This window comes from Oncorhynchus mykiss, chromosome 12 (genome assembly GCF_013265735.2).
Source record: "Oncorhynchus mykiss isolate Arlee chromosome 12, USDA_OmykA_1.1, whole genome shotgun sequence".
In the NCBI taxonomy this organism is placed as follows: domain Eukaryota; kingdom Metazoa; phylum Chordata; class Actinopteri; order Salmoniformes; family Salmonidae; genus Oncorhynchus; species Oncorhynchus mykiss.
This window is the reverse complement of record NC_048576.1, coordinates 31,029,981-31,042,326: the sequence shown is the minus strand read 5'-3', so window position 1 is coordinate 31,042,326 and position 12,346 is coordinate 31,029,981. Positions and strand designations below refer to the sequence as shown.

The 12,346-nt window shown below is 40.2% G+C and overlaps 1 protein-coding gene across 5 annotated transcripts in view; it reads left to right on the top strand.

Annotated features, from left to right (window-relative positions):
* The first annotated feature begins 10,538 nt into the window (after positions 1 to 10,538).
* LOC110537435 (Down syndrome cell adhesion molecule homolog) overlaps positions 10,539 to 12,346 on the top strand; it is a 136,727-nt gene continuing 134,919 nt past the window's right edge. For 2 of the 5 annotated variants that reach the window (XM_021623479.2, XM_021623477.2), the window contains exon 1: positions 10,544 to 11,369. In XM_021623479.2, coding sequence (XP_021479154.1) covers positions 11,327 to 11,369 — 43 coding nt within the window. In that variant the 5' untranslated portion in view covers positions 10,544 to 11,326. Of the gene's footprint in view, positions 11,370 to 12,346 lie in introns of all 5 variants that reach the window. The other 3 variants (XM_021623481.2, XM_021623476.2, XM_021623480.2) reach the window with 3 other exon arrangements.

Here is a 12,346-nt window from a genome sequence, read left to right as displayed (position 1 = left end):
GCGAATCGGAGAAGTCAAACTCAAATGTGTTTATTTCAGCTGGGAGTATGACAGGCTATCGGACAGCCTCTGTGCATGTCTCTGGTATAACATGCAATAACATGAAGGTCTTTATCGGTCATGCCAACACACTCAGATGTATGCTTTGTCAATAGAGATCACCATGCCAACAGCTCGTTCCACGGCATTGATCATCAGGTTGACTATGAGCCACAGAGTCAGTAAATATCTCAATCCATTAGTCGTGCTTACACAACATGTAACCTGTGTTATGATGCTAGTAAAGATAGGAAGTTTACACCTCCCATAATATAAACTTCTGAAGGAATCAGGGAATGCTAAAAGTAGTACAGAATCAGTGAATTCTAAGACTATACCTTAGCAGACTGTCAACTAATGAACAGGTTTAGTACAAAGGAGAAACAGGTTGACTATAGAGAACTCCACTACTTAATCAGGACTAGACAGAAATGCATTGAGCTGTGAAATGGAGAGCAGTCAGTTAATATAATCAATGTATGGATCCACTAAGGTAGGGCCATCAAGAACCTCTGGCTGTGTCCAGTCAATTGCCCACTACCTTTTGAGAAAAGGGTGATTTTGTAAAAAAAATGTTTACCTTGTTTTCTCCCCATATTTCGTGGTATCCAATTGGTAGTTACAGTCTTGTCTCGTCGCTGCAACTTCCCTACGGACTCGAGAGAGGCGAAGGTCAAGAGCCGTGCGTCCTCCGAAACACAACCCAACCAGGCTGCACTGCTTCTTGACACAATGCCCACTTAACACGGAAGCCAGCCACACCAATGTGTTGGAGGAAACACCGTACACCTTGCGACCGTGTCAAGGTGATCTGCCACCGTGCTTCTACATCTACATTGCATTCTGTTTGGGGTTTTGGGCTAGGTTTCTATGTAGCACTTCTGCTGATGTAAAAAGGGCTTTATAAATACATTTGATTGATTGATTGATTTTCTTCAATTTGTCTTTTAAATATCTATTTAGACCTTAGATATCTATCTGACCTTGCTGCAAACGAAAGGATACAAGTCTTAGTCTACAGTATATGGGCAACTGGGATTGTTCATAAGAAAATATGAATAATTTGTCCCATTCTCTCTGTTGTTCTGCTTTCGCCAAGCCAATGCTCCTTGTATGAACCATATTGAGAGAAGTCATTGTACTGTAGGCTATAGCTATTTAAAATCTGAGACATGACGGGGTTTTTTCTCATTTCTGTCTTATTGGTGGAGAATTACTGTCAACGAGAACACGGTTTCTCCATTTCTTTATTCTGGAGACATGTCCACTCATTAAAGATTAACTGGGACTTTGTCTCACGTTTCTCACAGAAATCATAATGGGCAGAGAGAGATTCTAAGAGGTTCCAATAAAAGCAGGATCTCTGGATGTACATTAGCCTACTGTTTCTACCTATCTCCTACATAATATAGCTTGAATTATTCAACATCCAGACCCAGGGACCCAACCAAGCACTCTTCAAATTGAGCCCATTTCAATGAATTCTCCATCACTGCCTGCAAGATAGGTTAGTGTTTAATGGATGTTTTAATATTATCAAAATACTCTGTGACCTTTGAGTTTTCACTCCAGGGGCAAGCTCTCTATTACTATGAACGAGGGATACCAAATTGTTGTTTTCTCAAATGATCAATTGGTACAGTAGAGTATGTTTTGATGGTGAGTTCACTGAGGCCTACACTGAGTAGTGACCCATCACCTTCACGCTTCTCACATGCTTTTGGGCTCTCCTCATCGCCCAGAAATGATCAGACATCTACCCAGTGTTTTGGTCAAGCCTGGGTACTCACGTCTTGACGAGTGCATGTCACAATGTAGGCTCTTTGGGATATTTATAGTCCCTTTATGTGTCCTCATATTGAGTGATGTGAACAGGCTTGCCGTTGCACTCACATTTCATTTGCCATAATACTGGTTATTGGGCTCTCCTCATCGCTTTCTCCGTCCCTCATCCCTCCCGATCTTTCTCTTTCACCATCCCCCTTTTATCTATCTGTATCTCTCAGAGCCATTGTTTTGGACAACAAAGGGATGGTGAAAAAGAGATTCTGCCATTCTCTTTCGAAACAGGGTGCTGTGGAGGCTCAAGGAGAACAAGCCGCCCCTGCAGGGCAGTATGGGATATAGTCACCTGACATACAGCAACGCCAACAACAAGACGTCTTTTTTTTAAAGGTTCTGTGAAAACATCATGGAATATTGGGAACACAATACAAATGCACACACTGTAACAGTTATAATTTGGGAGAAGTTTGGAGATTTGGTATCACAGGAATTAAAATACAATCTGTCAAAAGCCATGTGCGATTGAATGACATGATATGAAATGGTTTGTTGTGAAAACCGTGTCCTTGTCTCAAACAATTTGTATTTGTAACAATTTTATATTTTCAGCTTCTGTGCTGAAATTAGCCAGATGCTGATTGTCAGTAGGGATTTGTATTGACAAGATCATTGCCATATAAGCTCTAGAGCCATAATACCTTTGATTTCATCATAACCTCTTCATAGAAAATCATGGGGAAAAACAAAGGATTATTGACCATGGGATTTATAAAGCTGATCTCCTTATACCCAAACAGACCACTGGGATTAAAGCCAATGAGTAAAACAACCATAACTGTTACAAATGGCTTTTGATGAGTACATGATTAGTCATCATGAAACATATGCATCATATTTATGAGACAGATGGGTAATCACGTCAAATCTTTTGCTCATTCACATTATCATTACAACAGAACAATAAATACATTGTAATACCATTCACAACTATTTGAGAAAAAATACATACCTTAACAATAAAAGGCCAATTAATTAATAAGACAAAAACTTTATAAATATAACAATAAGACTGATAAACAAAGATAAATGCTAATAATAAGTGGTCAAGTTCTTTAATCAAATTGTCTGAGAAATTGCTAAATATTGCTAACAGCCTGAGATGAAAGCTGCCATATTTGGTGAGCTGACCTGTTGAGAGCTACAGTATTCAATAAACTGTTTCTAATAATAATCCAGCTGAAAGGCTAGTGGGGTGTTGAAAATGGACGGCAGGCAGGCGGCAGGCTGCAGAGAGACCAGTGTCTGTAGAGAGGCAGCCAGGAAAAGGCAGAAAGGACTGGAGCTGTGCAGATTACCAAGAACAATGCCATGACTGGATGAACAACACACACCCACCCCTCACTGCAGAGAGAGAGAGAGAGAGAGAGAGAGAGAGACCAAGACCAACGCTGCTCACAAATAGGAGAAGAATTACAATCTAGTAGGCATGAGTGACCATTTGAAGACCTTGTATGCCATTTTGGTTGGGATGATTGAAGTCAGGCTTAATGTTAATGATATGTTTTATTTTGGTCTGGGTGGCCACAGGCACAGCACACACTGCAAGGCCAGTGACAGGCAGGCCTTGAATTCCTGGTGCAGTGCATGTACCGGTTTGATGTGGATGCTAAGCCTATGAGACAGAGGCTGAATTAGGTGGAGTGTGCTGCAGTTTAACTGGCCCACTAAAATGAAGGCCAGGATGAATCTGAACAGACAATAAATAACAGTTTCCCTGCTCTAGGGTTGACTATTGATACTGTTTACATATAAATAAATAGAACAGTGTATTATATAGCTCTTATAGTTTCTTAATTTGTGTGTTTTTTTCTAGTATTACATTGTTATTGATTACTGCATTGCTGGGTTTTGAGTTTGCAAGAAAGGAATGTCACTGTACTAGTGCATGTGACATTAAAACTTGAAACTTCTGTTAATGTTATCAACATCACCATCATCCTCCTCCTTGTCACCCTTATCTCACTCAATCGCACTCGATTATAGAAAAGAGTAATAGAGTATAACAAATATCCATGTGATGAACAATTCTACCTGACTCAACTACATTGTTTTATTTTGATATGTGTAGCGTAAAATAAGTCATCACATCAAAGGAATATTAATGTAATGGAAAGGAGTGTAATCCTGATTGTAAGAATGTCTTCTCTCTCTGTACTGGCCTTTCGTATCATCATTTCTTGAAGCAATACTAGAGGTTCAATTATAAAGTTTTGCTCAGGGTGCTGATCTGTTGTGAAGATTGAGTGGTTGTTTGTGCCTCACAAATACACGGAAAATCCATGCATTTCAAGTTTTTTTTTACATGCCAAACAATGCAGGCCTCTTTTTCCAGATCACAGTTCTATGATCGCTACACAGTGGCTTGCGAAAGAATTCACCCGCCTTGGCATTTTTCCTATTTCGTTGCCTTACACCGACCATTTGATCTACACAACATGAGTACCACTTTGAAGATGCAAAATATTTTTTATTGTAAACAAGCAAGAAATAAGACCAAAAAAAAGAAATCTTGAGCTTGAACTATTCACCACCCCAAAGTCAATACTTTGTAGGGCCACCTTTTGCAGCGATTACAGCTGAACGTCTCTTGGGGAATGTCTCAAAAGCTTGGCACATCTAGCCACTGGGATTTTTGCTCATTCTTCAAGGGAAAATTGCTCCAGCTCCTTCAAGTTGGATGGGTTCCGCTGGTCTACAGCAATCTTTAAGTCATACCACATATTCTTGCCTAGCTTGCCTAGCTTGCCTGGCTTGCCTAAGCCATTCCAAGACATTTAAATGTTTCTTCTTAAACCAGTTGAGTGTAGCTTTAGCAGTATGCTTAGGATCATTGTCCTGCAGGAAGGTGAACCTCTGTACTCATCTCAAATCTCTGGAAGACTGAAACAGGTTTCCCTCAAGAATTTCCCGGTATTTAGCACCATCCATCATTCCTTAAATTCTGACCAGTTTCCCAGTCCCTGCCGATGAAAAACATCCCCACAGCATGATGCTGCCACCACCATGCTTCACTGTGGGGATGGTGTTCTCTGGGTGATGAGAGGTGTTGGGTTTGCACCAGACACAGCGTTTTCCTTGATGGCCAAAAAGCTCAATTTTAGTCTCATCTGACCAGAGTACCTACTTCCATATGTTTGGGGAATCTCCCACATGCCTTTTGGCGTTTTCTTTAAGCAATGGCTTTTTTCTGGTCGCTCTTCCGTAAAGCCCAGCTGTGTGGAGTGTACGGTTCAAAGTGGTCCTATGGACAAATACTCCCATCTCCGCTGTGGAGCTTTGTAACTCCTACAGGGTTATCTTTGGTCTCTTTATTGCCTCTCTGATTAATGCCCTCCTTGCCTGGTCTGTGAGTTTTGGTTGCCGGCCCTCTCTTGGTAGGTTTGTTGTTGTGCCATATTCTTTCCATTTTTTTAACAATGGATTTAATGGTGCTCCGTGGGATGTTTAAAGTTTTGGATTATTTTATAACCCAACCCTGATCTGTACCTCTCCACAACTTTGTCCCTGACCTGTCAGGAGAGCTCCTTGGTCTTCATAGCATCGTTTGCTTGGTGGTGCCCCTTGCTTAGTGGTGTTGCAGACTCTGGGGCCTTTCAGAACAGGTGTATATATACTGAGATCATGTGACAGATCATGTGACACTTAGATTGCACATAGGTGGACTTTATTTAACTAATTATGTGACTTCTGAAGGTAATTGGTTGCACCAGATCTTATTTTGGTGCTTCATAGCAAAGCGGATGAATACAAATGGGGTGGCAGGTACCCTAGATAATACCCTCGAATCCCCGAGCTGACAAGGTATAGATTTTTCGCTCTGCCCCTGAAAGAGGCATTTAACCCACTGTTCCTAAGGCCATCATTGAAAATAAACATTTGTTCTTAACTGACTTGCCTAGTAAAATAAAATACAAATTTAAGCACCACTTTTCCATTTTTAAATGTTTAGATTCTTTTGAAACAAGTTATTGTTTTCATTTCTCTTCACCAATTTGGACTATGTTGTGTATGTCCATTACATGAAATCCAAATAAAAAATCCCTTTAAATTACAGGTTATAATGCAACAAAATCGGAAAAACACCAAGGGGGATGAATACTTTTGCCAGGCACTGTATAGGACTATCTATCCATGTTGGTGCACATTATAGACTAATACATGTACACTAATTATACCAAACATTAGGAACACCTTCCTAACCTTGGCCTCAGAACAGCCTCAATTGGTCAGGGCATGGACTCTACAAGGTTTTGAAATCGTCAATATTGGTTTCATCAGACCAGAGAATCTTGTTTCTCATTGTCTGAGAGTCTTTAGATGCCTTTTGGCAAACTCCAAGCAGGCTATCATGTGCCTTTTACTGAGGAGTGGCTTCCATCTGGCCAGTCTACCATAAATGCCAGATAGTTGAAATGCAGCAGAGATGGTTGTCCTTCTGCAAGGTTCTCCCATCTCCACAGAGGAATGCTAGAGCTCTGTAAGAGTGACTTTCTCGGGTTCTTGGTCACCGCCCTGACTATGGACCTTCTCCCCTGACTGCTCAGTTTTGCCGGGTGGCCAGCTCTAGGAACAGTCTTGGAGGGTCCAAACGTCTTGATGGAGGCCACTGTGTTCTTGGAGACCTTCAATGCTGCCAAAATGTTTTGGTGCCCTTCCCCAGATCTATGCCTCAACACAAATCTGGTCTTCGACCTCATGGTTTGGTTTTTGCTCTTGAAAAAGAAAAGGAGAGCTGCACAGTCTAGGAGCTCAGATGCAATAATTTAATAACCTAATAACCAATGTTTCGACCGACAAGCTGTCTTCATCAGGGTATAATGACAAACACTGCGGGTTACTAGTTCATAAAGTGTCAAAGAACATACAAAAACATACGATAATAGATACAATTTGGCTTAATAGGCCTACAAACATTTACAATGAATAGCAAAATCACAATAATCACAATAATCACAAGAATGGCTTCAGATCAAAGTCTACGTTGAGACTGAAGGGAACAAGGGTCTTTAAATTAAAGATCCAGGCAGCCTCTCGTTTTAACAATAAATTGTTGAGGTCACCCCCTCTCCTAGGGAGGGTGACATGTTCAATGCTGATATAACATAGGGACAAAATCGAGTGGTTCGCTTCCAAAAATGATTTGCGCTTTGTTTTACCCACATAATTTTTACCTCAAGGACAAGTTATAAGATAAATAACTGTCTTAGTGGAGCACGTGATAACACCTTTGATTTGGATCTGTTTCCCTGTTTGGAGGTGTTAAAAGGATCTACATTTGTAAGTGCTATTGCTTTGAGCACAGCCATTACACTTGTAGTTTCGATCTGGTAGAGGTGCAAACATATGATGTGCAGGGATTTTTTTGGGTGGTAAATCAGAGTTTACCAATTGATCGCTGACATTTCTGCCCTGCGAGGATACAACCAAGGGAGGGTCCGAAAGCACATTACCGATACTGTCATTGGATCTTAGAATCTGCCAATGTTTGTGAACGATTCACTTAATTTGTTCAGCACACATTGAATAGTGGATAGTTAGAATGCAAGAATGCTTCTTTTTGCGAGACTGTCCATGAAAGAGATCATGTGTAACGAGTGTGCTGAGAGTCGGGTAGCAAGTACAGGGAGTGAGTGTTTTAATAAATAACCACAACAATAAACACAAACATCGCACCGACATGAAACAGAGTCAATAACACCTGAGGAAAGAACCAAGGGGAGTGACAGATATAGGGAAGATAATCAAGGAGCTGATGGAGTCCAGGTGAGTGTCATTAGGCACAGGTGCGCGAGACGATGGTACAGGTGTGCGGGATAATCAGCAGGCTGATGACCTAGAGGCCGGAGAGGGAGTATGTGACATCATGTCTCGATTTGGTTTTTGCTCTGACATGCACTGTCAGCTGTGGGATCTTATATATACAGGTGTGTGCCTTTCCAAATCACGTCCAATCAATTGAATTTACCACAGGTGCTCCAATCAAGTTGTAGAAACAACTCAAGGATTATCAATGCAAACAGGATGCACCTGAGCTCAATTTCGAGTCTCACAGAAAAGGGTCTGAATACTTACAGTACCAGTCAATAGTTTGGACATGTACTCATTCAAGGGTTTTTCTTTATTTTCACTATTTTCTACATTGTACAATAATAGTGAAGACATCAAAACAATGGAATAACACATATGGAATCATGTAGTAACCAAAAAAGTTAAATCAAGTTAAATCAAATATATTTTAGATTATAGATTATTCAAATAGCCACACTTTGCCTTGATGACACCTTTACACACTCGTGGCATTCTCTCAACCAGCTTCATGAGGTAGTCACCTGGAATGCATTTCAATTAACAGGTGTGCCATCTTAAAAGTTAATTTGTGGAATGTATTTCCTTCTTAATGCGTTTGAGCCAATCAGTTGTGTTGTGACAAGGTAGGGGGGCTATACAGAAGATAGCCCTATTTGGTAAAAGACCAAGTCCATATTATGGCAAGAACAGCTCAAATAAGCAAAGAGAAATGACAGTCCATCATTACTTTTAGACATGAAAGTCAGTCAATGTGGAACATTTCAAGAACTTTGAAAGTTTCTTCAAGTGCAGTTGCAAAAACCATCAAGTGCTATGATGAAACTAGCTCTCATGAGGACTGCCACAGGAAAGGAAGACCCAAAGTTACCTCTGCTGTAGAGGATACGTTCAGCCTCAGAAATTGCAGCTCAAATAAATGCTTCACAGAGTTCAAGTAACAGGCACAACTCAACCAACTGTTCAGAAAAGACTACATGAATCAGGCCCTCATGGTCAAATTGCTGCAAAGAAATCACTACTAAAAGACGCCAATAATAAGGAGACTTGCTTGGGCCAAGAAACACGAGCAATGGACATTAGACTTGTGGAAATCTGTCCTTTTGTCTGAGATTTTTGGTTCCAACCACCGTGTCTTTGTGAGATGCAGAGTAGGTGAACGGATGATCTCCACATGTGTGGTTCCCACAGTGAAGCATGGAGGAGGAGGTGTGAGGGTGTGGGGGTGCTTTTCTGGTGACACTGTCAGTGATTTATTTAGAATTCAAGGCACACTTAACCAGCATGGCTACCACAGCATTCTGCAGCGATGTGCCATCCCATCTGGTTTGCGCTTAGTGGGTCTATAATTTGTTTTTCAACAGAACAATGACCTAACACACCTCCAGGCTGTGTAAGGGCTATTTGACCAAGAAGGAGAGTGATGCTGTGTATGCTGCATCAGATAACCTGGCTTCAACAATCACCGACCTCAAGCCAATTGAGATGGTTTGGGAAGAGTTAGACCGCAGAGTAAAGGAAAAGCATCCAACAAATGCACAGCATATGTAGGAACTCCTTCGAGACTGTTGGAAACGCACTCTAGGTGAAGCTGGTTGAGGGAATGCCAAGAGTGTACAAAGCTGTCATCAAGACAAAGGGTGGCTATTTTGAAGAATGTAAAATTAATTTAAATTTGTTTAACACTTTTTTTGTTACGACATGATTCCATATGTGTTATTTCATAGTTTTGATGTCTTCACTATTATTGTACATTGTAGAAATGAGTAAAAATAAAGAAAAACCCTTGAATGAGTAGGTGTGTCTAATTATTTTGAATGGTACTGTACAGTATGTAAATAAGGTATTTCTATTTTGTTTTTGGCTTTGTCATTATGGGGTATTGTTTGTAGATTGCTGAAGATAAAACAATGTTTTATACATTCTAGAATAAGGCTGTAAGGTAACAAAATGTGGGAAAAGTCAATGGGTCTGAATACTTTACGAAGGCACTGTATATTAGGCTAAATCTATTTTATTTTCTGTTTGATTATCTTGACAAACCAAAAGATGCCCAGTTATTGGAAATTACATTCACGTGGCTATTTTTCTTTCAACACCACTGCATTCTGTTCAATAGGTTACCTCACAGCCTTGAAAGGACATTTTCCCGACCCTCCTTTTCACGTGACATGAGGGAAACCATGAGACGTTGTGCAGCACATGACAGAAGAAAACATGTTGTTTTTTTGCTGGTAAGAGAGAGGCTGAGGGGAGTAGGCTATGGTAGCCTACTCCCACATTAACAAACTGCAGTAGAGGCTATTCTTATCCATCTATTCAGTGACCATTTTGAGTGTGTAGTATCATAGCTATCGGCAAATGGATACATTTCCAATCTTACGTTTGGTCTCCCTAGTCGGTTAGATGCACGTGGTTCCTGACATGGCCGCTGTCGATGCCCCTACTGCAAGAGAGGCCTCTGCTCATATTCGTCAAGGTCAATTGATGAATGCAGTCAAAGGCTGGCTGAATCCCAACACTCCCGCAGGGCACATTAAAAAACACATTAACACATTAAAGGACATGATTTGATGTCCTCCAATTAAAATAATTTCGGGTTTTTTTCTTCTAAAATGAATGTCAGTCTAGCCAGGTGTGTATCACGCCTTTCTCATCACCCCATATCCTAGCCGATAGCATCTACAACAATCATTGGGCTAATTATAACTCGATTAGTTTAATGTAGGCAATAATAATGTCCTTATATACCAATGTTGGACACCTTGGTATCCTCTCTCTCATAAAGTGGAGGCAACCCCTGTATGCAATCTAGCGCACAGCACAAGGGGTGGAGTGGCGAACTGCTGCACCTTTAAGGCAATGAAGAAGAAAAGCGGCCGCGGCCGCGAAGGAGGAGGCGAGAGTTATTCCATAATGCTCTGAGCCAGGGAAGGTTAGCACAGGGACCAGTGTGATTTGTACGGCTGCGGGAAGATGCGTGTGCTTGTTGCTTGCTGGATGGAGAGAGGCGGCGAAAAGGGAATGAGTTTTCAGTACAGCTAACAACTATTGCTTCCTGCTTACAAATTCATACGTAATTTTTTATCCAATCCAAATGTATGCATATTTTTCACTGGAAACTTTTTTGTCTCATTATTTATTCATAGTGTTTTCCTTATTTTGTAGACTAATTCGAATTGTTTTAACTTAATTCTTTATTTTCTTTGAATTTCATTTGGGAATTCCACCTGTGCATATTGCGCTTGTCCCTCCTCGTGTCGTATGCGTCTTCAGCCTCCAGTCTCCGCTCTGACTCAGCCGCACTCACCTGGACCAGAGCTCAAGGAGGCGAGACCCACATGTACCCCGCAGAGCATCGCGCCCAGAAGCGGGGAAGGCTGCACTAAGGCACGGCGTGGCCACTTCAAGAGAGACGTACAGTTGGATCTAAGCTCTTATCATAAGACAATCACCAGAAGCTCATACCTCCTCTTCCCAACGCGAAGAGAGAGAAAGAGAGAGAGAGATACTGATTTGTACAGACCATCGTTCATTGCAACTGGCATATTGAAGAAATATAAAGAAAACTTAAGGAAGAAAGTGTGTGGATTGAAAAAAAGAAAAAGCATAGCTTGGATATTGAACGGTGCGGGGCATGTGGATATTGGCTGTCATCTTTTTCCAGTGCATCTTGAATGGTAAGTTGTGCTATTTAAAATTAACTTCATTAAAGACATGCTCTGGAAATGTTAATTTAATGTTAATTGTCCTCTGAGCAAAACTTACCAGATATAGCCCATCTTAATTATTTGCGGAATAATATGACTTATTTTATGGTAAAATTATATAGTAAATAGTTGTTGGTATGTCCTGAGAGCCCAATTGAGGAGCGGTTGGATTGGGCAGCAGAAGCAGTGCTGGCTGAGCTGAGCCTGCCAGTCACATCCCGGTTAATTTGGCTACCTAATACCTATAGTTGGATACAACTATGTGAAAACACTGATTAAAAACACTGAACAAAAACTAGACTCTACTTTGTTCTTTGGGGCGATTAACATAATATTTTATAGTAAGACATTTCTAGAGTAGCGTAATAGTGCATAGGCTACAGTATATGGCGATGGCTTGATATGAAAATATGAACTAAATGCAGGTATCGTTTTGATACATTTCGCAGGTTACACTTCAATAATAAGTAACCTTATTTCAATTTTGTCTAATTGTACATGATCCCCATATTTGTATCTAATGAAATTGATTGTGAGTGTATATTTTGATAAAACATTTTTTTGGGGAAGGGTAACTTCATGTTTAAAGTAATATCAGATTTAGTTTTATTTTAATTATTTCCAATTAGTTATTATCGTAGCTCATTTGCATATTAACATCAATACAATTAGGAATTCTATATATTCATTCATAACAGCATAATCACATGTGAATTACACTTAAATAGTGTGCCACTTAATTGTGACAATAAAATGCAATGATTTCCCCTAGGCACATAGGGTATATTGATATTTTAAAAGGGTTTTCATTTGGGAAAAAACATGCTTATTTGCTATGGGAAATTTAATAGGCCAATTAATGTTTTATATGAGAATACAATTCACTAAAATATTCAATTGATTAACTGAATTAATATGTGCATAAGATCATCTCTTTATTTCTATCA